At 40.2% G+C, this 25,195-nt stretch overlaps 1 protein-coding gene across 1 annotated transcript in view; it reads left to right on the top strand.

Moving 5' to 3' along the window:
* The window catches only part of LOC108101089 (angiopoietin-4), a 224,589-nt gene extending 212,525 nt beyond the window's left edge, over positions 1 to 12,064 (top strand). Inside the window, exon 7 of the mRNA XM_043208470.1 lies at positions 11,800 to 12,064. Coding sequence (XP_043064405.1) covers positions 11,800 to 11,991 — 192 coding nt within the window. The 3' untranslated portion in view covers positions 11,992 to 12,064. The remainder of the gene's footprint in view (positions 1 to 11,799) is intronic.
* Positions 12,065 to 25,195: the final 13,131 nt, after the last annotated feature.

Genomic DNA, 25,195 nt, shown 5'->3' with positions numbered 1-25,195 from the left:
GCGTCCCTCAGGACGTTCGCTGGGTGGGTAAGTCATTGCGACGAAGGCGTGATTGGTTGTTCAACCTTGTTAGACCTCTCTCCAGGTGGTAAGGGTGCACCGATAGCTTTGTTAAGTACTTTACCTTCTGTTCAGCGATCACTTCTTTGACTGGTAGAATGTTTAAGTCGCGGTGTATGTTTTCGTTGCGAACGTACCACGGTGCCTCGGTGATAGTTCTCAAGATCTTCGACTGAACTCTTTGAATTATGTCAATGTTGCTATTGCTGGCGTTCCCCCATAACTGGGAGCCGTACATCCATATAGATTTAAGGACCGAGTTGTACAGCAGGACTTTATATTCAAGACTAAGAGATGACCAAGCGTTGATTAGCCAATGAAGGCTGCTGGCTTTTAGCTTTAGGTGTGTTCTTTTGGCTTCACTGTGCCGGCGCCATGTGAGTCTTCTGTTGAGATGTACTCCTAGGTATGTTACTTCGTTTGCTTGTGGGAGTAGGGTGTTGTTTAATGTAATCGGCGGGCAGTTTTGCCTGTTCAGAGTGAATGTAACGTGCTTGCATTTTAGTTTGTTCACTTTAATTCGCCAATCTGACAGTCATTTTTTAACATCGACCAAATGAAGAGCTAGCTGCGCAGTTGCTTGAATCTGGCATTTTGAGCGGCTAAGAATAGCTGTGTCATCGGCAAACGTTGATGTTGTTAGACGTGTGCTTGTCGGGATGTCTGCTGTGTACAGGACATATAAAATTGGTCCTAGCACGCTACCTTGAAGAACTCCAGCTCCAACAGTGTAATCGTCAGAAATAGCAGTGTTGCACCTCACGACAAATTTTCTGTCGTATAGGTAAGACTCTAAAATCCTGTGGGTGCTGTAGGGGAGCATTGTCTTGATCTTCTACATTAGACCTTCTAGCCAGACTCTATCAAATGCTTGAGAGACATCTAAAAATATGGCAGTACAGTACTCTCGTTTTTCGAACGCGTTTCGAATTTCGGATGTTATCCGGTTGACCTGCTCAATTGTTCCATGCTTTTCACAAAACCCAAATTGGTGTGACGGGATTCCTTCCTGGATTCTCAGGTAAGTGTTTATCCGAGTCATTAGGCATTTTTCAAACAGTTTGGATAGGCAAGAGAGTAGGCTTATAGGTCTATACGACGTGGGGATAGTGTGGTCTTTCCCCGGCTTTGCTATCATTATTATAATTGACTTTTTCTATCTCACTGGAAAGTGGCCAAGTTTTGCGATGGCATTAAATAGCTGGGTGAGAGTGAAAACGGCGCAGTATGGGAGCTCAATGATCATTTTTGAGTTATAAGGTCGCAGCCCGGGGATTTTTTCGGATTCAGTTCACTTTTCATGATGTTAACGATTTTGTTTGGGGAAAACTCAATTGGGTCATGTTGAGGTTGGGGCTCATATGATAGAGTCGGCAAAGTAAACGCATTGGTGGTGTAATGGTACGGCTGGTAATAGTTTTTGCCACAGCCTCGGTTGGAGAGGGAATCGGACGTTCAGTGCACTATGCTGCGCTCTGCGCTCAGCTCGCCGGTATTGGGGTCGGGGTTTTTCCTATACCTATGTTCTCCTTACTCACCACACATGATAAATGAAAGTGCACTTCTTGACTCTACTCTACTAAATACAAAATTAACCAAAAATATCAGCATAATGATCCCCATCGGTATAGTTGATAGAAAGAGGCAAGCAAATACGGTTGTGGTGATCATAGTTGGTATTGATCACCTGTTCTGTACCCGCCCTACCTTGGTAATGATATGGAAGTTTGGCATTACCCCTAACACAAAATCAATACGTGTTCTAACCTCGATAATTCCTCGGCATTATGTAATTAGACAGACTCAGCGATATCTTCAAATGTTCATACTTTAATTAAATTCCAAAAATGATAATACTTATAATTATACATTTTCATTTTTCCTTCAAAGGGTTGTACTTAATATTCAAATCATTTTGCTCTAAATTAATTTTAATTTAAATGCTAAGAAATTCAACTTCATTCATTGTAATTTTAACAAAAGCCTAAGGGTTAATTCATTTCCAAATAATTTCAAGTACCACTTACATTAACCTACAACAAGATCTTGGGCCCAACAAACTGTTGGTAGCTGTGGAACAAGCGTTAGTAAATATATATGTCGGATCATAAATTATGGTAGTCAGTGTATGGGGAGTCAAAACAAGTGTAACGACTCTTATCGTTGCACTCTAACGATTGTTAGTGCGCTTTATTCTACCTATTCGCCAGGTGCGAACATCTTGCGTGAGGTTAGAGGTTTGAAAAAGGGTTACGCACTAGGCGATTGTCGTGCGTGTATGCTTGAGCGATAGCCCAGTTTTTCGGGATTCTAGGAGAGTCTAAAACAGGCAGTCGTGCGCTCAAGTTTATTCGCCATCTACAACCGCTTATTGATTATAATAAAAAATGGACAAGGAGAATCTTAACCCGACATATATATATAATATATGTAAATGAGTATGCATAAAGATAGTAAATATTTTAGGCTGACATTAATCGTTAGAGGCTGTACACATGATATTACTTAAACTAAAATTTTCAATTAAGGGCTCATCAAATTATTTAAACAAAAGAGAATTCAAATCAAAATTTAAATTATTTCAAAGTGGTTGACATTGGCACAGCTCTGACACAAGGGTTAATATTCAGCGGTGCCAAACTCTGGTTTTATTTCCAATACAGGGTGATTCGTGTACTCACGAAGAAAGGTTACATGTTAGGCAACGCCATGTGCTAAACTTTTTGGTTAATGTTGCAGCTTAGATGTTGTTGTTTTCACTTAAAGGTGGCTGCTGTCCTGTTGTCGCTCTAATTGCTCCACAGATTCCCCTGGGTAGGGTATCCCAAAAAGGTTATGGCGCATCCCACTAAGGCTAACTGCAAAGTTGGGACACCGGCGGCAGCAAGATTTAGAACACATATATGTATGTGTGTTTGTATGAAAGCGCGCAGCGCCAAGGCTGAGCCGGCCGCCGGTGACCAGAAGCTACGGAAGATTTACTAAATTAGCGTACACACACAACTCTGTATGACTTTTGCAAATTTACCTTCAAAAACTTCAAATCAAATCACTGGTTCACTACAGGTAGACTTTGGAGTCTCCTGATCGCTGCACAAAATTTGCGGTTCTCCGCCCACTTAGCCTAATTTTGGACTTGGCTATGGGTGCGGTTCCGAACACGTGGTTGGTTTTCACTCTTGAATTAAAATTTCTCGTTCACAAAAATTTTACGCACTGTGGCGGTAGAAGATCGGCAGCGAAATGATCGAATTGACCGAATATTCTAGCAGCGTGGCTATCTGTTCATGAGCTTTAACGGGACTATTCCTGGCAACTTAACGAAGTATGCGAGCGAGACAACTGTACAGTTTAAGCTGAAGCAGTATAGTTGATCTTAAAGCTTGCACACTCGAGCTAGTTAAACCCTTAGCTGACCTAATAAATTTGTAAGTCCGTTATAATTTAAAAATCTTTTCTTTCTGTTCACTGGCCACTACACCCACAGATTATGTTCCTGAAATTTCGAAGGAATCGTAATCTGAAAAAGGTCAGTGCGAATAATAAAGGTTTATGTTTTCTGGATATCCTTTAGGTGGTAACTCCTCCTACCGTTTTCGTTGGCTAATTCGTAGTACACTGGACTGAGTTTTCGTTTTACTGTGGCTGGAATAAATACATGCGCTAATTTGTGACTGAATTCCTTACTAGCATTGCTTTAAGTATATTTTTGCATTAGCCTCATAAGCCTTCGAGGTATTGATCTTAGCCTCTAGTCTAGCCAACTGCAAAGCATTTGGATAAACTAATCTAGTATCTTCTGAGAGTAAATTGAGTTTTCGCAACAATTCATAGTCTTTTCCACACAAAATCATGTTTTGTCCGAAAGTAAGAAAGTAAGGTGAAAATCCGGTGGTTGTATGTAAACTTGATCGAATGGCTCCGTTGATCTCGTTCAATTTCTGATCCCAGGTTGTATGATCTTTCCCTACGTACGCTCTTATGGCTGCTAATACTGAACGGTTTAAGCGTTCACTTGCGTTAATCTGTGGAGAGTATACAGCAGTGCATAAGTGCTTGATCGAGTATCTGGTAAGAAAGGCTTCAAAGAACCCTGAACGGTGTGACGCCTCATCTAGCGAGGCACACATGTTTTTCTACTTATCCTTTCATCTTATATCTCATTTTATATTATTTTTTGGTTATTAGTCATGTAAGAGAAATATCATGGAATGCATTTGTTATTATAGTTCTAAGTAAATCAGTTAATCCCGACATAAATAAGATTTAAAATTAAGCTAAACAAAGTTGCCATTTATTTCGCGTTACCAACGACATTGCCATTTACTTCGCGTTGCCAATAACGTTGCCAATTACGGCACTATCGATTAACACGCTGACAGCTGATCCGTGGCCAGATCGGGAGGCTGTCAAAAACCGGCAGCTTGACAGAGAACTTTCGAGGAAGCTCGATCTCTTCCTTTCCGGGCAGCCGCAACGATCGGACGTGCGCTCTGCAACCCGGCATTTTCGGTCCCTAGCAAAGCCGCCACGTGGACATTGTTTTTCCAAACATCTCGGCCGTGTCCATCCCGGTCCGCCGCAAAAGGGGCAGACAAGGCTCCACGACCAGGTAAAACCAACTCACGGGTCTCGAGAACCATCGCGCGTCGCGCAGTACAGCCACCGCGGCTTAAATCAAACATTAAATCAAACGACACTAACGAACACATCGGTGCAGCAGCAGGGAAGCCAGGCAGGACAAGTGTCAAATAAAGTGAAGATATAGATTGTGAGCATTTAATTCCAGTGCGTTTCTTTGCCTTAATTGCGTAGTTTCGTTGAAATTAACCCTAACATTAGCCTACCTCGAAACCCTAGCAGTAGTTAGCGATCCCTCAGGCGTGACTACGACAATTCCTGGTTAACACAGAGAACGTCGGCGTGCCCCTGTTGGATTACTATCCCAACCCCTACCAGTAGTTAGTGATCCCTCAGGCGTGGCTACGACAATTCCTGGTCAATCAAGAGAACGTCGGCGTGCCCCTGTTGGATTTATAACCCGATCCTTGTCAGTAGATAGCGATTCCTCAGGCGTGGCTACGACAATTCCTGGTCAATCCAGAGAACGTCGGCGTGCCCCTGTTGGATTCATACCCTGACCCCTGCCAGTAGTTGGTGATCCCTCCGGCGTGGCTACGACCCCTTCCTGGTTAACCCAGAGGAAGTCGGCGTGCCCCAGTCCTGTGCCCGTAGTTAGTATTCCTGCGCCCTCTCAGACACGCTCACGTGTTCCTAACCTGTCCTACCGAGCATAGATTCGGCACAGCCAGGTGTCTCACCGGCACGTTGGAGCACCCCCTCCCGCTCCGCTCTCCTCTTGCTAACGGCGCAAAGCCTGCCACAGGGTGCGCAGTGTGCCCAAAGCCGGAGTACCGTTAATCCAAAATCCGCACTCTACAGTTCCTATCATAAACAAGTTCCCCCTGTGAATTACAAATTTCTTGTAAGGATCTCTGGCACGACTGAGGTCTATCCCAGCCTGAGAAGCATCGTTACAACGGAATTGCGATCCATTGTCTGTGAAAATTGATTCAGGAACTCCAAATGTAAATAAGATATGCTTTTCAAGGAATTCACAAATTTTTTCCGATGTAAATCTTTTCAACGGACAAAGGAAGTGAAACTTTGTAAACTGATCGACAATAATCAGTAACCCAATGTTCCCTGCCTTCGAACGAGGATATGGACCTAACAAATCCATATAAAATCGCTGTAATGGTCTATCTGTTTCTCTGGGTTTCCCCATTGGTGGTCTGAGTACAACATTTGGACTTTTTGTCTGCTTACAAACGCTACAATTGTTCACATATTCTCGAATTTGAATAAGCATCTTCGGCCAAAACAGGTATCTTTTGAGTTTCTCCGCTGTTTTACCTATGCCGCAATAAGAAGAGCCTGGAGAATCATGAGCTTGTTGCAGGACGCTTTTAACTAGTCCCGAAGGTACCCATTAGAGGTGGAGAACTATCGATAGTCTACGCCATCGATAGCGCTTGATAGTTGTCATAAACTATCGACTATCGGCGATAGAAAAGAAAATCTATCGTCGATAGTTGTCGAGTACAGAGTGCAGAGTACACCCTTTAAAAAAATAATTTAATTAGTGTTTCTAATGATATTTAATTATATATAAAGTATTTGTTTATAAAGTATGACATTGGTTTTCCAATCTTTATCTGAAAAGAATAAATAATTATTATTCGAATAATATGATTTTGTTTTTTTAGGCTTACCTTAACTGCTTTTTATAAATTTATATATGTTCGGCGCTTTCCTTTAATTAAATGTAGGGGAATGTCGTCAAGGTTGGACAGTTGTCAGGGTCGGACACTTGCAATTTTTCTAATAAACCAACTATCGCCATCTGTGTGCGAATGTGGTATTAATTGTTATCACTGTGGGAAACTTTTCATCCCTAGCCGCATCCCATAACTGTTAATTTTCCTGTTTTGTTGACATAGTGTCGTGATAGTGAAGAAAAAAGTATTCGAGAACGCGCTAAAAAAGTGGCATAATTCAGCGGAAAATATGCCATCCGCAGGGTAAGTTTAAAAAATACGTTAAGTGGTTCCCCCTTAACGAAATCCTAAAAAAAATTTGTTCTAAATAAAGCGATTTGGTAGTTATGTTGTGCGGTAGAGTTATGACTCATGTTGTCAGGGTTGGGCACTTTTTTGTTGTCAAGGTTGGACACCCTTAGTTTTTCCCCTTTTGTCCGGATATTTTAATTTTTCCAATGTTTTTTACATTTATTCACTACAAAACATGTAAATACAATCAATGAAATAATTTTTTTTCTCTATTGTGAACAAATATACCTACATATTAATTAAAGAAATAGATTAAAGTTCTAAAAATAAAGTATGAGTTGGATGAATAAATAAATTTGGTAATTAATTACTTGATTCAACAAAAAGTGAATTAATTAGTAAATAAGTAAAAAAAAATAAATCCTTTGAGTAATAATTTATTTTCTCCCTTTGAAGAGGTTCACGCTACAAGCGAACGACGGAAAGAGGTAAAGTCGACTTGCATAATGCTGTCCTGTTTGTCCTAATTGCGAATCTGATTAATTTTTTTTTCATACTTGGTTGTAAAATTTGTTGTTCATAATGAAAAAGAGTCGAAAGACATAAAATACACCTGATCCATGGATAATGTCCTCTTTTATTGCTACTTTTCTGAAGTAGCAATTCAAGTGTCCAACCATGACTACAGTGTCCAAGCCTGACTACATTTTTTTTTTTTTTTAAATACTCGCCATTTCTATGTTTTTAATTTCACAACATAATGTTCATTGTCAGACATACCTATTGCCTTTACCTTTCAAACTATTTACGCAAATGATCTTAATTCTTATTAAAACGATAATTATGGGCAAGGGTCGAAAATGTGTCCAACCCTGACGACATTCCCCTATACTTTTATTATTATGTATTTATCTTTGCCATGTTTGTCACTTTTGACTTTAAGCTGTTGTAAAATCCGTAAAAATTAATTAATCTCTTTAATTTTTGTTTTCCAGTAATCTTTATTAATATCTACTAGATATAAAAGGAACTAATATTTAAATAATAAGTGTCTTATATTTATATATTTTTTTTTATTTAAAAAAAGTCAATGTATCCACTTGTTCGGAGCAGACAGCCAGCCCCTAATCTGGTGCGCTTAGGTGTGCCGCTGCAGTTGCATATTTGTAATCCGCTCTTCAAGCCTCTCTTTGTTTATCTATTTTATCAATGCATGTTATCTATAATCGTCAGAGCGACGGTATAAAGAAGCCGCGCTTTCGTATTATCTCACCTCAATCAAAGCAATTGACCACTCGCCATTTACATATACTCTGTTCGCGCAAATATCAAAAAACAAAAAAACATAAGAGTTGCAACTCCAAAATAAACATACTTTAATTAACTTAACCTACTCGTGCGTTTTTTAATTACAAGGGTGGCATATTGGTTGGCTTCCCCATAAACATTTTGGTGACCCCGACGTGATGTTCCTCGCTTGTAGGTGCTGAGATGATGATATCATCTAAGTAGTTGCCACAACCTTCTATTCCCTTAAGAAGTTGCTCGAGGTATCTTTGAAAAATGGCTGGTGCACTTGCAATCCCGTAAGGAAGGCGCTGATACTGGAATAGGCCCAGTGGTGTGTTAACCACCATGATTTCTTTCGAAGCCTCATCTAATTCCATCTGAAGATAGGCATCCTTGAGGTCTATCTTGCTGAACTGCTTTCCATGACAAATGATGTGGAATAGAGCTTCTTTTGTTGGTAATGGATACTGTCCGATGTCGATTTGTGCGTTGACTGCCTGTTTAAAATCGCCACAAATACGAATATCGCCACCTGGCTTAGGTGCGAGCACAATGGGGGATGCCCAATTGCTGAACGTGACTGGTTTCCAAATTCCGGCTTGTGTGAGTCTGTTTGCTTCAGCTTTAAATTTGTCCATCTGAGCGAACGGAATTTGGCAGCTTTTATAAAACTTTGGGGTTGCTGACGATTTCAGGAATACGCTGGCTTTGAAGTCTTTAATGACACCCATAGCTGGTTCAAACACTTCGCTGTATTTGTTGCACTTTGTCATTATGCACCTCATAAATGTTCGATACTTGCATGATATCGAATCCGAAAACGTTAAATAAATCCATGCCGAAGAGATTGGTCGAAGTTTCTATATTTGCCACAATTAAGACCACTTCTTTCTCTTTCACCCCGCACTTTGCGACAGTGTGCAGCTCCCCTAGCAATGGTATTGGTGTATGTCCAAACGCATGTAAAACTCGGGAACACTTGTGCAATTTTGGCTTCTTCAGCAGCGCGTACGTATTGGAGTTGATCACGAATGCTGTTGCTCCGGAGTCCATTTGAAATGAAATTACTTGGTTAAATAGTTCGAGAACAATGACTTTTCTGCTTTGTTGACATTTTACTTGACCTGTGACACTGTAAACTGCTTCGATCGCTTCGACTTCGTTTGCTTCGTTCTTGCTGGACTTGACTTCACGGTTATTTGCTTAACCAGGCCATTTGGCATTTGACTTGACATTCTTTGACATACAGACGACTGCTATATGACCTTTTCTACCACACTTGTGACATACGGCGTTTCTGAATTTGCAATTCTTTCTTTGGTGAGACTGTCCACAACCAGAGCACGATTTCAAATCACTTTTGAACGACTTGGCATCACTTCCACTTTTTTCAAACTTTTTTGTGTACGTGTGGATCGCATTGATTGGATCCTGTTTGTATATGTTCTCTTTTAGCGCTGCAACGGTTTTTGTTGTTGTCTCGTAGGTTTCTGCAACTAAAAGTACATCTTCAAGAGTTGGCTTTGACTTTTGAAGGGCAGATACCCGGACTGCATCATACGGAGTATGTACTATGATCTGATCTCTTATCATCTCATCTACATAATTTGATAAACATCCACTTCTGCTGCACACAAATTCGCATTCACGAGCGATCCCGCGCAAATCGGCTACCCACTCTCTATGTGTTTGTGAATGCTTCATCTCCCTCTTGAAAAACTCGTAGCGAGCTGCTACAATATGACGTTTTGTGGTGAAATGCTCCGTGAGCTTGTCTGTGAGCTTGTAAGAATATGTATTCAAATTGTTACTCCCGAACAGATTTTTTAATAGTTCGAATATATTTACACCACACCATGAAAGGAAATAGGCTTTTTGTTTTTGTTCTGCACTAACCGAATATGCGTTGAAGTGCTGCGATAATTGTTCCAGATATGACTCCCAATTTTGATTGTCTTTGTCGAATTTGTGGAACGGAGGACACATAGATAATTCACCCGCGTGGCTTAAATCACTAGCACCTGGAGAAGCGTTTTTTCTAGCATTGCTTGCATCCAGTTTCGTTGTTGTTCCATAATTGTTGCTGTAAATTGTTGCTGTTGACCAAGCATTTTTTCGATTAAGTTCTCATCTGCCGGCATCTTGATGAAAATCAACGACTACGCGACACGATTTTATACGATTTACACAAGAATGTTGTTTTCTTGCGGCTGAGATTCCTTTAATCCTCGTCGCCAATAATGTTGTATATGGTCGAAGTGATCTCGTTGAGTGCTTGGTACAGACTGACTTTATTTAGAGAGTAGCGAGAGAAACGTGTGTGTGTATACATGTGTGTGCTTATAGAATGAAGGATTACAAAAAGTTTTGGATGTTTGTGTAGCGAGTGTACATTATACATAACATTTGATTTAAAAATTATGCAAACATTTTCGATCTGATTCGTTCACTCACATTCAATTCAAGTGCAACTTGATCGAAGTCTGAGTGGTTCGTGCGTCGTTGACCTTGATCGTCTTTTTCGGTACGATCATTTTCGATCATCATACCGAAACCAACAAATCAGTTTGAATCAGTAAGCAGAACACTCAAGTGAATGGTTCGAACTCGTTCGTAGCGAAGCGCTCTGTTGAGTTGTGATCGGTTTCAGCAAGTTTGATCGAACATGAACGATCATATTCGATGCAGTTCTCTGATACATATAACCCTTATCATCTATCAAAGGCTTTGATGAAAAGTTTCGTCTTTGTCCTTGCGAGTTAAAATCATATGGCCTCCAATACGAGATGCTGTCTCCGTCCGTAACGCATTCCTCGGTTTATCGTTAATCCTGGACAACGATCACACTCCCGGACAATGACCCCCTTTCTATAAAGGAAAAGGAGCCCCAACGGGGCATAGGGCTCTTCTAAGGTTGGAATTCTAAGACAAGATTAGCATCTGACTTCACTACTTTCTCTTTTGTTCTAAGGTGTTTATTCCGACTTGAACTTTCATTGTATCCCGGTGAATGGGAATTAATCGTAAGTGTTCTCACCTATTTCTCCCCTTTTGGGAGTCCATGCCCGATTTCGGAACTTTATCAACCAACAAGCGAAAAATGACATGTTCAGGTTTTGAAATCTTTTTGTACTTCTTTTGAAGATTTTAACTCCGTTTCAATTCACATGGAAATAATTTCATAATTTCGATGTTTTGATATTCATGCTAACAAAATAAGTAATCGAAACTTTTTGAAACGCATCTTTTATTTGACTATGAGATAATGAAATCTAGAGGATTATACAAAGCATTATTATATCAAAGCATTTTAAGCCCATTCAAAATCTTTTTTTACCCTTGCAGGGGGTATTATAATTTTATTGAGAAGTTTGCAACGCAGTGAAGGAGACACCTCAGATCCCATAAAGTCTTTGTAAACTAGTCTCTCAGTTTTAAAGCTATTTTTTTAAAACTTTCCCAAAAAATGTGCATTTATTGCGCGCAGTATATAAGTCGGAACGGGCTGGATCGGGAGACGATATTGGATAGCTTTCATAGGAGATAACGAAAAAAAAATGATTCAAACAAGCATAAACTAAGAATAACGACTTTAAACCCTTGAATTGGAAAAAAAATATCTTAAAAATCGGAAAACTATATCATATAGCTGACATAGGAAAGATTGAAAAATCTATACCGAAAGTATTCTAACGACTATTAACGACTATATACAAAACAAATAGAAAATCGTTATAGCTTCGATGTTGTTTAGCGTTTTTGTATTTTGATTGACATATTTAATAAATGTTTAAAATACTTTATTTTAATAAATTACTGTTTTATTTAAAATGTTGTACTAAACTTTATTTTATAAAAAAATATTTACTTCTTTCAGGGTGGCTGGTGGTGGAAATCTTGTGGACGGGGATTAAATGGCTTATATCTGCATGATCCCCAAGACCTGACTGCTCGTCAAGGAATAGTATGGTTTCGTTGGAGGGGTTGGGACTATACATTAAAAAAGTCAACAATGATGATTCGGCCTAAGGTTCCACAACAACAAACAGTGCCTGGATCTTCTTTATAAAGAATTGATGAATTCGTTATTTAATTTTCTGCTCAGTTCTTTTTTAATTTATTTTAAGACCAATACTCTTTGAAATAGAAAAATTTTTCTTGTAAATAATTTTCAATAAAAACATGTACAATAAATTAAATGTATTTATGTATACCCTTGCACTTTTAAGTAAAAAACAAGAAAGGAAGCTAGCTTCTGCAAGCCGAAGCTTATATACCCTTGCAGTCATCAAATATGTCGAACAAAATGCATAAAGGTTAAACAACATCGAAGCTAAGACGATTTTTCTATTCATTTTCCGTATTTTCGACTACGGGAGCTATATGATATAGTTGTCCGATTTTGATCAAATTTAATTCGCAATTCAAGAGTCGTAAGAAAACTCTATATTCCAAAAATCACACTTGTCTGATGAAAAACAACGATGTTATAATTTTATTTCCGTTATTTCTATATAGATTTTTCGATCTTTTCTATGGCAGCTATAAGATATAGTTGTCAGATTTTTATGAAACTTTTTTTTCAGTATAAGAGTTGTTAAAAAACTTGATATTCAAAAAATCATGCTCGTGGGATAAAAAACAACGATGTTATCAATTTATTTCCATTAATTCTATATATATTTTTCGAACTCTACTACGGCAGCTATATGATACACTTATCCGATTTTGATGAAATTTAATCCGAAATTCAACAACAGTTAGAAAACGGCATGTTGAAGAATTCAAGTCGATCTGATCAAAAACAACGGCGTGAGAATTTTTTATTTCATTCTCTCGTATGGGAGCTATCCGATATAGTCGGCCGATCCAGCCCGTTCCGACTTATATACTGCGGGCAATGACTACACACCTTTTGGGAAAGTTTCAGCAAGATAGCTTTAAAACTGAGAGACTAGTTTGCGCGGAAACGGACAGACGGACAGATGGACAGATGGACAGATGGACAGATAGACAGACGGACAGACGGACAGACGGACAGACGTACAGACGTATTCCGATTCTACTCGTGATGCTAATCAAGAATATATATACTTTATGGGGTCTGAGGTGTCTCTTTCACTGCGTTGCAAACTTCTGACTGAAATTATAATACCCTTTTGCTCTCCAAGGGTATAATAAAAAAACTATCATAGGCCTATAGTAACAAAATGTGCTCTATCCAACGCAAGTAACGGCGTGTAACCATTAATTTGTTTATTTTTTCTATGGCAGCTACCTATATTATAAAGTAGTCACCAACATTACAGTAATAAAATGTTGTATTCATTTTTAATAATTTTTCCAACTGTTCCTATAGGTGTACTATAAATATTGAAATAGTCTTTCGATGTTTAAAGAAATTCATTTTATGAGGCTAGAGGTTATGAAAAAACGTGATCTGTAGAAGGAGCGAAAAAATATCCGTCTGTTCACGAAAGCGCTCATGATGGTCTAAAAGATGATTTAATGGATTGGGGCAAGCAGTGACCAATAAAGTCGGCCAAAGCCTAAGAACACAAAAAAACTTTTTTAACGAAGTAAAATAAAATTTTCACTGCGAATAATGATAACTGAAGAATGAAGATAGACAAAGCAAACCCCCTTTCACCTACGTTCAAACAACAAAATGAAACAATAAAGACAATCAACAAGAAGAGTAAAAGAAACGGCAAAAGGATTAAACTTCTACAGAAGCAACGACTAATAAAAAACTACACAAAAATCGCCGCAACACCTCAAGAAAAAGAAGCTACCGAAACGAGCCTAAAAGCAATTGAAGAACCACTTTGGCATTAATGAAAATGGCAAAATACCTTCAATTGCTAATAAACCTTCTTCTCCCATTTTTTAAGCGATCTGTCATGTTTAGACATATTCAGACATTCAGCGGTGGTTTTGTTTTTAAATTTGAATATTTCGTTTTCTTAATACACTTGGTTTTCCAAACCATTCGCTTCGTGAAGTTAGGACTGTCAGTTTCACCACGTATAAGGTTATGAATAAATAAAGTACCAAGCATTGTTCTACAGTTAGTAAGGGAGGGCAAGTTAGTAAGGAGCACTCTATTAGAATAGGAAGGTAGGAATAGGTTTGCACTCCAGTTTAGGCGGCATAGGGCAAAATGTAAAATGCTGATTCTTTACGATCAACGTGAACTCCGTATTGAGGACTCCAATCATGTGCCCCTTACTCAAGAATTTTCCGGACCAACGATATGAATAAAGTCTTGATACCGTAAGGATCCTAAAATTTCTTCGACCATCGTTTAATGTTTAAAATATGAAGAGAGAATTTAAGTTTAGGGTCCAAGAGGATGCCAAGATCGTCAACAAGCGTTATTCTTTTCAAGATATTCCTACTTAGGGAATAGGTGACATTATGCGGATTGACCCGACAAAACATCATCTGCTTGCACTTGGAACTGTTTAAATTTAGTAAGTCATTGTGACAACAGTTTTGACAAATTTCTTAGAGGACTCATTGTGTCCGACCACTGAGATAACTAAAGATCCAACTTAAAATGTCGGCTGAAAACCCTATCATGTCAAGTTCGCGAGTCAATAGGAAGTGTTTTACAGAGTCAAATGCTTAAGTAAAGTCTGTGTAAATAACATCAGTTTGAAAATTATTTTTAAAGCCGTTTATCTCAAAGGACGTGAGCTCTGAAAAATTTGTTGTAGTAGACCTGCGCTTCATAAATCCGTGTTGGCAGGGAGATATGACTGATCTACAAAGGACTGCAAGTGAGGAGTTATTACTCGCTCAAAAAGCTTTGGAATTGCTGACAATTTAGAAATACCTCTATAATTGCTAGCATCCGACTTGTTTCCCTTTTTATGAAGGGGAATAACAAATGACTCCTTCCAGACAAGGGGAAACTGACAAGTTTGTAGGGTTAGGGTATACAGCTTGAGAAGGGGCTTACACAATGCATTGGCACAGTGTTTAAGAACACACCCAAGAATCCCGTCAGAATCTGGGGAGTAAACTGGTCTAACAAGTTGATGATCCAAAAGAAAGGAGCTTTCGAACTTTAAGGGACGAAATATTAAGTTCGACTCAGGTATGGGGTATAAATATTGCTCACATGAATGAGGCACTGTGAAGAACGTTGTTTGAAAGAATTGGGTAAACAGATCGGCTATTGCCTGATCAGTATTAGCCGTCATACTTTCAAACGAGAGCGAAGGCGGAAAAGAACATGATCTGCGCTTAGTGTTAAAAAAATTATAAAACTGTCTAGATCCCGTAAAAACTGGGACTTTCAACGGACTAAATAACTTTTGTAACACTGAGCGTTAAGCACGGTAAAGTTTGACCGAGCTCTAATGTATTTTCCAAAAACAATAATATGGAAGATGCCTGTTGGCTGAAGCCAGTTTGTTTTTGTTGTTTATTTTGAATTGTTAAATAAGTATTATTGAATTGAAGTTTACTGTAAGTTAGTTTAGGGCGAAGGCGGGAGCGCAATAAAGCTTTCGTTCGCTCTCTGCGAGTTCGCTCCGTCTTCGCCAACCTTCGGTAAGCTAGGCTTAAGAATAATGTGGAGAATAGATCGTTCGTTGAAATTGAGTCTTACCGAGCGCACGCATTATTTTCGTTTCGTTTTGCCAAAATAAAAACATTAATTAGCCACCCAAATTTTCGGAATTTAATATTTAGAAAAACGCTTCTAATTTTTCATGGCGCCCCCGGGTGGACTAATTAATTAAATAAAAGGCAACAAATTTTTTAAAAGTGACAGTGACACAAATAACATAAAAGTGCAAGTGATTTTTTCTTGTGTTTTTTTTGATACAGAAAGTTGCACAGAAATCCAAAACTGCGTGTGAAATACAAAGTTGCCCGCGACGTGTGTTTTAAAGAAAATACTAAGCTCCAGTTATTAATTTAATCGTGCCGGTCGCGAAATTAAATACCTAATTCGACGTTTCTGCCACCGACGAGGGATGCCCTGCGATTGCTCGAGTTGCAAAAGGAAAGTGGCAGCTGGATTGAAAGATCCAAACGAAGAACCAAAGGTATTTGTGCAAAAAATTGAAAGCTGAGTTTTGACAAAAAACTAGAAATATTTGTTAATTGTCTAGTGCTGAAAAATTGCACCTCGCTTTCAATTCTTGGCACATATGTACAAAATAGTAGAGCTAGATTGCATGCAAAATAAAATTTAAACAATTTTAATAATTTCAAAGAGTAGCAAATATTACAGCCATTATATATATATAAATACCTAATATATTTACAAGTGCTAAATTGATATAAACTATTTGAACCAATTTGAATGCAACTTTTGTTAAATTGTGTTAAATTATTGCAATCACTGTCGCCCCCCTTGTTTTTAATTATCGTTAAAACCTCGCAAGTTAATAGTTGGGAAGTTAATCTGAGCCGTTATACACAAATATATAAGCCCTTATATACAAGCAGCTGCAGCGGTAAACTTTTTTCGTTTTCGCTTTCGCTTGGTCGCCGCTAGCAGCGTTGTTGTTGTTGTTGGGTTCTTGTCATTTGGGCGCGCTACAGGTTAACGGACCGTCAAGTGACGCGCTACCCCGCATTCGGTTGGGTATATTGTTTTTCGCCGTCGTTTGCACCCACTATTAATTTTGATACTTCGTGCCTCGATATTCAATTTTAAAATTATTTTCGTTGTTTCTCGCTTTTAAATAATTATTTAATAATAATAATTATTTAATAATTTTTTTCGAACAAATTTAATATTTTATAAATTATTATTTTTGTGGTTTAATTCGAAAATTAATTTCATTTAATTTTTTAACACTTGGTCCTTTAATAATAAATTTGGTTTTTGATAATTTAATTCAAAAATGAGCCAAGAAAAGCCAAAAAGTAACCTGCTTGAAGACTTGAAAGCCAAGTTACAAAATCGAGTAAAAAGCATTCGCCGATTAAGTGATCGACTCGATTCTGGCGCGATCGCGATTAAAGAAGAAGAATTGAAATGTAGATTAGATACGTTAAACGCTGCAATTAATAAGGCAAATCTATTGCAAGAAGAGATAGAAGATATAGATGATGGCGATGAATTTAGAGATGAGTTGGAGGAGCTATCAATTGTTACCAAGGCAAAATTAATGTCGCTCTTGTCGGCCTTGAAGACAGCAAGCGATCCAAAAATTTCCGGATCAGCTTCTGTAGCCCCAACTCGAGGTCGGCTTCCGAATTTGGCCTTGCCAAAGTTCAGCGGCAAATATTCGGAGTTTAAAAATTTCATCAGCCTTTTTGAAACTCTCGTTCATCAAGACGACAGCATTCCAGTTATCGAGAAATTTAACCACCTAATTTCGTGTCTCTCCGGTGAAGCCTTAGGGACTATTAAGGCTTATCAAGTCACCGCGAGCAATTATGAGAAGGCTATGGCCAGCCTTAAAAAAGTCTACGATAACGAATGCTTGATTTTTATGAATAATATCTCAACATTGTTCACTCTTCCAAAAATTACGCACCAATCAGCGTCTTCCTTAAGAAGCCTTATCGATACCGTTCCATCAATTTATGGATCGTTGTTATCGATAGGAGATGATACAAAAATATCCAATGCAATGTTGATTTATCTCGTCTTGAACAGAGTAGACCCAGTGACTAAACAAAAATGGGAAGAACAGCTCGATTATGAAACTTTGCCGCTTTGGTCCGATTGTGAGAAGATGTTGAATCGCCGATATCAGCATTTATCTGCTGAGGAAACATCAAAACCAAAGCAAGATAAATTAATTCCGAGCAAACATAATCCAAGCTCGTTTTCGTGTTCTTCGACCAACACTAAGTCCGTGCAAAGTTGTAGCTATTGCAATGCTGGAGACCATGTCCTAGCGAACTGCAGTCCGTTTGGTCGGCTGTCAGTGATGCAAAGGTTCGATTTTGTTAAATCTGCGTCTTTGTGCATAAATTGTCTGCGAAAGGGTCATACGGTTTCCAAATGCAAGAGTAGTAAATGTCGAGTTTGTGGTCGCTCGCATCACGTTTTACTGCACAGGTATACCGTCTCCGAGAATAGTTTAGCGTTGCCACCACCCCAAGAGAGTCTGTCTCCCTCTAAAAGTCAGGATCAGCCTTCCACGTCACATGTTATGCATGCGACATCATTGGACAGGGTGATTTTGGCCACGTCGATCGTAAGTGTCCGCACGAAAAGCGGTGAATACATTTTGGCTCGAGCCCTTCTTGACTCTGGGTCTCAAGCCAATTTCGTTACAGAAGACCTTGCTCGCCGCTTACAGATCCGTAAAGAGGAATCGTGTATCAACTTACTTGGTATTGGCGAATCCAATTCTCAAGTTAAGAAAAAGGTACACACAGTGGTGAAGTCGCGAATAAATGGTAGTGAATTTTCGTTCGATTTTTGGATTTTGAAATCGATATCCGGATATCATCCGGACCAGTCTGTGAATATCAGTGACTGGAAAATTCCTAAGAACGTACCATTAGCAGACCCCTATTTCTACAAGCCACAAAGAATAGATATGTTGATAGGAGCAGAATCATTTTTCGAGCTTTTAGCTGTTGGTCAAATTAAGCAAGGTCCTGACTATCCAACTCTTCAAAAGACCCTACTTGGATGGGTTGTTTCAGGCAGATACAAGGCGTCTGCCCCAAGAGATGTTGTGAATAGTTTCAGTTGTAGTGAAGAGCTATTAGTATCGATTGATAGCACACTACAAAAGTTTTGGTCACTGGAAGAAATGCCATCTATAAAGAAAATTCTATCACCTGAGCATAAGTTGTGTGAAGAACACTATAGAAAGACCACTCAGGTTTTGCCATCAGGTCGGTTTGAAGTTAGATTTAAATCTGATCCCACTGGATTGGGCAACTCATTCGAGGTTGCAAAAAGGAGATTTCTGTCGCTCGAAAGAAGGTTGTCGCGAGATCCTGAATTAAAGAAAATGTATCTCGAATTCATGGAAGAATACCTCGCGTTAGGTCATATGTCTCCTACAGACAATAGAGTTCCTTTGACTCCACATTATGTTATTCCGCATCAGTGTGTCCTTAGGCCCCAGAGTACGTCTACTAAGTTGCGTGTCGTGTTTGACGCCTCTTGCAAAACGTCATCTCAGGTGTCCCTAAATGATATCTTGATGGTAGGCCCAACTATCCAAGATGAGTTATACTCCACACTGCTCCGCTTCCGGCTGCACAGGTTTGCTCTGACAGCCGATGTTAAAAAAATGTATCGTCAAGTAATGGTAAATGAAGCGGATAGGCCATTTCAACTCATAGTGTGGAGAAGAGACCCCTCAGAATCCTTGAGATTATACCAGCTCAACACCGTAACATATGGAACGGGTCCAGCTCCATATCTAGCGATTCGGTGTTTAAAAAGGTTGAGTGAATCTGCCAAACTTTCATTCCCTAGAGCTGCTGAAGTGATTGGATCCGACTTTTACGTCGATGATATGCTCACTGGTGCTGCATGCGTCGAGGAGCTCAGATCTATTAGGTCTGAAGTGTCTCAGGTTCTTCAAACCGCCGGGTTTGAATTGACAAAGTGGTTTTCGAACTCACCTGAGGTCACCGCATCTGAGAGCACAGTTAAATCCATACCGATCTCGGATTCAGAGTCGACGAAGGCGTTAGGCATATCGTGGTTGCCTAACGAAGATTCTTTCAAGTTTGAAATTGACAATTCCGTCATGGGTCTCAGAGCGACAAAGCGGAACATACTATCGGTGACATCGAAGCTGTTCGACCCCCTCGGCTTGCTTAGTCCTATCGTAATCAGAGGAAAAATCCTATTGCAGGAACTCTGGCTGAACAAGTTGGATTGGGATGAGTCGATTCCTGTGCATTTGGAAACTGCGTGGAATAAGTTGAAAAATACATTGTCTCGTTTGGAAGAGATAACAATTCCGCGGTATGTGCACACCGATCCGATGTCACCGGTTCAATTGCATGCCTTTGCCGACGCATCCATGAGAGCTTATGGAGCTTGCGTCTATATTCGTAGCAAAACTGCAGAAGGTATTAAACTGTCATTACTGACGTCAAAATCTAAAGTAGCGCCGCTCAAGACTAAAACGCTCCCAAGGCTTGAGTTATGTGCCGCTCACCTTCTCGCAGATCTCTGTCACAGAATCAAACCCCTATTAAAGGTCCCTATCGAACGAATAGTATATTGGTCGGACTCGGAAGTTACGTTGCATTGGATTCGATCCCATCCGTCTTCTTTGTCGATATTCGTCTCGAATAGGGTAGCGGAGATTCAGGAGTGGTCAGGAGAAGCTACGTGGCGGCATGTCCCAACTAAACAGAACCCAGCAGATATGGTATCAAGAGGTTGTGACATAGAGGAAATTAGCGATTCAATCTGGTTTACTGGACCATCCTTTTTGAAGAATGGAGAAGAGACCTGGCCCAAAAATTCACATTTCGTTCTTGATGAAAAGGTCCTAATTGAAGAATCAAGGAAGACTGTGGTAACGATGGCCGCCACGGTACGGAAGTCGGAACTGGTGGATGTCATCGAGGGATTTTCGTCACACCTCAAGCTGCTTAGAGTGTTCGGTTACATGTTCCGCTTTATAAGGAAATGCAGAGACAAGAGTATAGTTTTTGAAAAAACTCTGTCTCCGAATGAGTACAACGAAGCCTTCTTAAAAATTGTCGAGACCATCCAGAAACACGAGTATCACGAAGTTCTTGAAAAAGTTCGGAAGAACTCCAGAGTTGGCCCAAGTCTTCAACGATTGAACCCATTCATTCATGAAGACTCAGGCACTTGGTGTAATTTTTCGTTGTTGCGAGTTGGGGGGCGATTAGCAAATGCTCCTATAACGTACGATGCCAAGTTTCCCCTGCTGTTGACAAAATGCTCCCAATTTGTGCAGAGCTATGTCCGGCATTTGCATCTAACCAATTTTCATGTCGGGCCACGAGCACTTGTGAGTCTCCTTCGACAGCGTATTTGGATCGTAAACGCTCAGGAGGTCTGCAGTCAAATAGTTCGATCATGTATTCGCTGCTTTAAATGCAAGCCTCGACTAATGACACAAATTATGGGAAATTTACCCGCAGATCGTCTCCGTGCTCTCCGCCCATTTAGTATCTGTGGCGTTGATTTTTGTGGCCCCGTCTATACGACATTGAAAATTCGTGGAAGGCCTCCTTATAAGTCCTACATAGCGCTTTTTGTTTGTTTTGCGTCCAAAGCGGTTCATCTAGAAATTGTTTCAGATTTAACCACTAACTCCTTTTTATTGGCTTTCCAAAGGTTCGTTGGGCGCCGAGGATGCCCTCGCACAGTCCACTGCGACAACGCGACGAACTTCGTCGGAGCCAGTCGCCACTTCCAGGGCCTTCGGAAGCGCATCGAGGAGGAAGCAGACGCCATACGCGAATTCGCATCAAGAAGCGGATGCGAGTTTGCGTTCACACCGCCTCGGGCTCCGCACATGGGCGGGCTTTGGGAGGCAGGTGTGAAAACTGCAAAACACCTACTCCTACGAGCGGTGGGCAGCGCGCTCCTAACCGCAGAAGAGCTGGAGACGGTGCTCGTCGGGATCGAGGCGGCGATGAACTCCCGGCCGCTAGGCGCGTTAAGCAACGACCCCAGCGACGGAGAAGCTTTAACGCCCGGGCACCTGCTGACAGGTGGGCCACTATTCCCCATCCCAGCACTCCGGACCCCGGACCAGGCGGGTCTCAGTTGCTTGCGGCGATGGCAACTTGCCTCGTCAGCCAGGCGAATGTTTTGGCGGCGATGGTCCCTGGAGTATGTGCTGGGCCTTCAAGTTCGGGGCAAATGGCACCAGGAGCAGCCCAACATCCAGGAAGGACAACTGGTCGTCGTCGCCGAGGACAACCTGCCGCCTCAACAATGGCTGATAGGGAGGATCGTCGCCACGCACGCAGGAGAGGACGGCATGGTCAGGGTCGTCGATGTGAGGACCAGCGGAGGAGGAATGTTTAGGCGGGCCATCCACAAATTAGCGCCGCTTCCAGTTTGTTGAAGCCGGATGGGCCTTCAACGGGGCCGGTGTTGGCTGAAGCCAGTTTGTTTTTGTTGTTTATTTTGAATTGTTAAATAAGTATTATTGAATTGAAGTTTACTGTAAGTTAGTTTAGGGCGAAGGCGGGAGCGCAATAAAGCTTTCGTTCGCTCTCTGCGAGTTCGCTCCGTCTTCGCCAACCTTCGGTAAGCTAGGCTTAAGAATAATGTGGAGAATAGATCGTTCGTTGAAATTGAGTCTTACCGAGCGCACGCATTATTTTCGTTTCGTTTTGCCAAAATAAAAACATTAATTAGCCACCCAAATTTTCGGAATTTAATATTTAGAAAAACGCTTCTAATTTTTCAATGCCATTACAATTTTTTATACGGCAATCAAAATTTTTCTGTAACTTGTGTGTTTCGCTATGTATGTAGATGTAAAAAAAAAAATTACATTCTAGATTACTTAAGAGAGGCAAAATATATTAGTAGCATGGATCTTAAGGACGGATACCGGCAAATACCGTTGGAGGAGAAAAGTAGACAGTACTCCGCTTTTACCGTCTCAGAAAAGGGATTGTTTCAATGGAAAGTGATGCCGTTCGGACAGCACTCAGCGCCGGCAACATTTCAAAGGGCGCGCGACCAGGTCATAGGGCCCGAGATGACCGCCTTTGCGTACTAGGATGATGACTCCGATGACTGCGGGCAGCCTACAGTACTTGGGGCATCGCATCACGGACCAAGGAATTGGAACTGATCCGAAGAAGGTAGTGGCGATAACGTTGCTGGAACCCCCAGCTAACGTTAAGGAACTGAGGCAGTACCTAGGAGTGGCCTTTTGGTATAGATGTTGACGCAGATCCCCGAGGAGTCATGGGCGACAGTGTGCGCCGATTCTCCAAATGGACCGAGATGGTTGCCATTAGAGGTGGAGAACTATCGATAGTCTGCACCATCGATAGCGCTTGATAGTTTTCATAAAATATCGACTATCGGCGATAGCAAAGAAAATCTATCGTCGATAGTTTTCGAAAGTGCAGAGTACAACAAACCGTAATAGCAGTAATGGCATCTCACGGAGCACTTTTGTTATTGTCCCAGTAAATACCACCATGGCAGAGTCCACCGGATACTCGCCAGCGTTCATCACCCAGGGTAGAGAACCCAGGCTCCCAAAGGCTCTGTACGACGAGAACACGGTCGGGACCGGCAAGGCAACACAGACACTAGCAGAAAACGTAATTACTTGTCTGCGAGGCCTTGATCTAATGGCACCCGTCCGCCGCGGCTCTGCGTTACCCATCTCGTCTTCGTACCACGTGCCAGGCCCCGCTCCTGGTTCATCTCAAGGGTTAAGCCTTGTCTCCGAGGCCTCACATCTCTTGCACCTGTTCGCCGCGGCTCTGCGCTAAGCATCGCATTTCTGTACCACGTGCCAGGCCCGTCCCATGTAATGGTCGCCTTGGTTTGCAAGAAGTAGTTTTCATTCCTATAAAATTGTTTTGGAAAGAAAAGGTTTTTAGATTACTTCGACTTTTCCATTTTCAAATAATAAATAAAGCCCGCTACAATATCACTAGAAATTCACCTATTTGGACAACCCTTCCTGGGAATGGCAAATAGTGGTTTTTCAAAAAGCATCCCTACATCAAGTTGAGAGTCGAGATAAAGCTCGAAACTCCAGCTTACTGTCTTTCCGTTCCAAGTCGTGCTCATGAGCAGTACAAGCTCTTATCTTATCTTATCGTGTCTAAAAATAGACATACGGTGCACACCAAAAGAAGCGTGGAAAGTTTTTAAGCCAGTGCAACCGAAATCCATCGGCATCGAAGAACCTGTCGTTTATCAGTGACTTCGGCGGCTTTATATTAATTATTTGTCTGCTTATCCAATCCACCCGGTAAATATTTTGTAAAATTGAGAAAAACCAGAATTATATTCTAACCTGTAAATTCGACCCCAAGACAGCCACATTTTCGAAACCATCTAGCTGATCTTGGATGTGTAGTTTAAATCTACATTTTTATATTGACCAACCCAGAATATAGCATTGCGTAAGTTGTTACATAACATAACCTCTGCAGAAGTCTCTAAACTGTCCTCTTTCATTAGTGAATCGCAAGCCACACCAATACACCCCCGGAGTTCTGCTTTTGCCAAAAGAAGATCATCAGGCAGCATTGATTTGGCCAGCAAAAATTTCACTTAAGGGCAGGCAGAACTCCCGTCCACATGGCGAGGGGAGGTGTAAGAGTTGGCGGACCTGTAGAAAGAAATTCACAGCGAGGGATATAAAACCAGCCAGATAAAATCGACGATTTAAAAATCTAAAATTTAATAATTTAAAAACCCGACCCAAAAACAATGAAGAAATTAAACCCTTAAAATTAATTAAAGTTCACCCAAAATAATAAAATTTAAAAAAATAAGTTCACAAAAAAACTTCCCATAACAACAAGCCAGCCAAGAGGTTACCTAATGGAGTCTAATAACCAAATCAATAATCTTATATAAAATTTATATAAACATTTAGCATTCAAGACCTCAACTCAGCAGCAACATGAAGGCCTTCATTAAGCAACAAGAGTGGGTGAGTTTTTCTCTAAATAACCTTATTTAGAATGTGTGTCAAAATAAAAACAAATTATAAAAGCCAACGGAAACAGAGCAAACAACTAGTGTAAATACAATACCAAAATAAAATGTGAAAGAATCTAAGATTTGTGATCGTTTCCGAAACCATGCATAAAGAGTGAAAGAAAAACATAAATGTGAATCTTTATTATCAGCTTGCCTACGGGTATGGCTTAATAACCTGTAAGGCTAACTTTTCGTTTGTTTTGGTTTTGTTTTGATTCTCATGAGCTTTCTGCATCGGTTTACGTTTGATCTGGCTGATAAAGACTATTGATTTTGCAAATTGTTATTCTCCCATATTTTCTATGTGAACCATACCGTGTTTCAGCTGTTATTGTTGTGGGAAATAAAATGATTTTTGATTCTAATTTGAACGCAAAGTAAAGTAAAGTAAAAAATTAAAAGAAATGAAAGAAACTTGAATCTGTATATAGGAAATAGGATGTATAAATAATTCCTTTAGCTTAAGCAAACCCCAAACTTTAATGTAATTGAAAGAACTGGCTGTTACGCAGCTTATAAGAGATGAATTTTAGTAATTATTTGTTGAAACTTATATTATGAATTATACAGAGATGAATATCACAATGAATTTCTAAGTTTTTGTTAGACATGGGGGTATAAATTAAATAAAAAA

The sequence above is a fragment of the Drosophila ficusphila genome, unplaced genomic scaffold, assembly GCF_018152265.1.
Source record: "Drosophila ficusphila isolate 14025-0441.05 unplaced genomic scaffold, ASM1815226v1 contig_47, whole genome shotgun sequence".
Taxonomy (NCBI): Eukaryota; Metazoa; Arthropoda; class Insecta; order Diptera; family Drosophilidae; genus Drosophila; species Drosophila ficusphila.
This window is presented reverse-complemented; position numbering and strand designations above follow the sequence as displayed.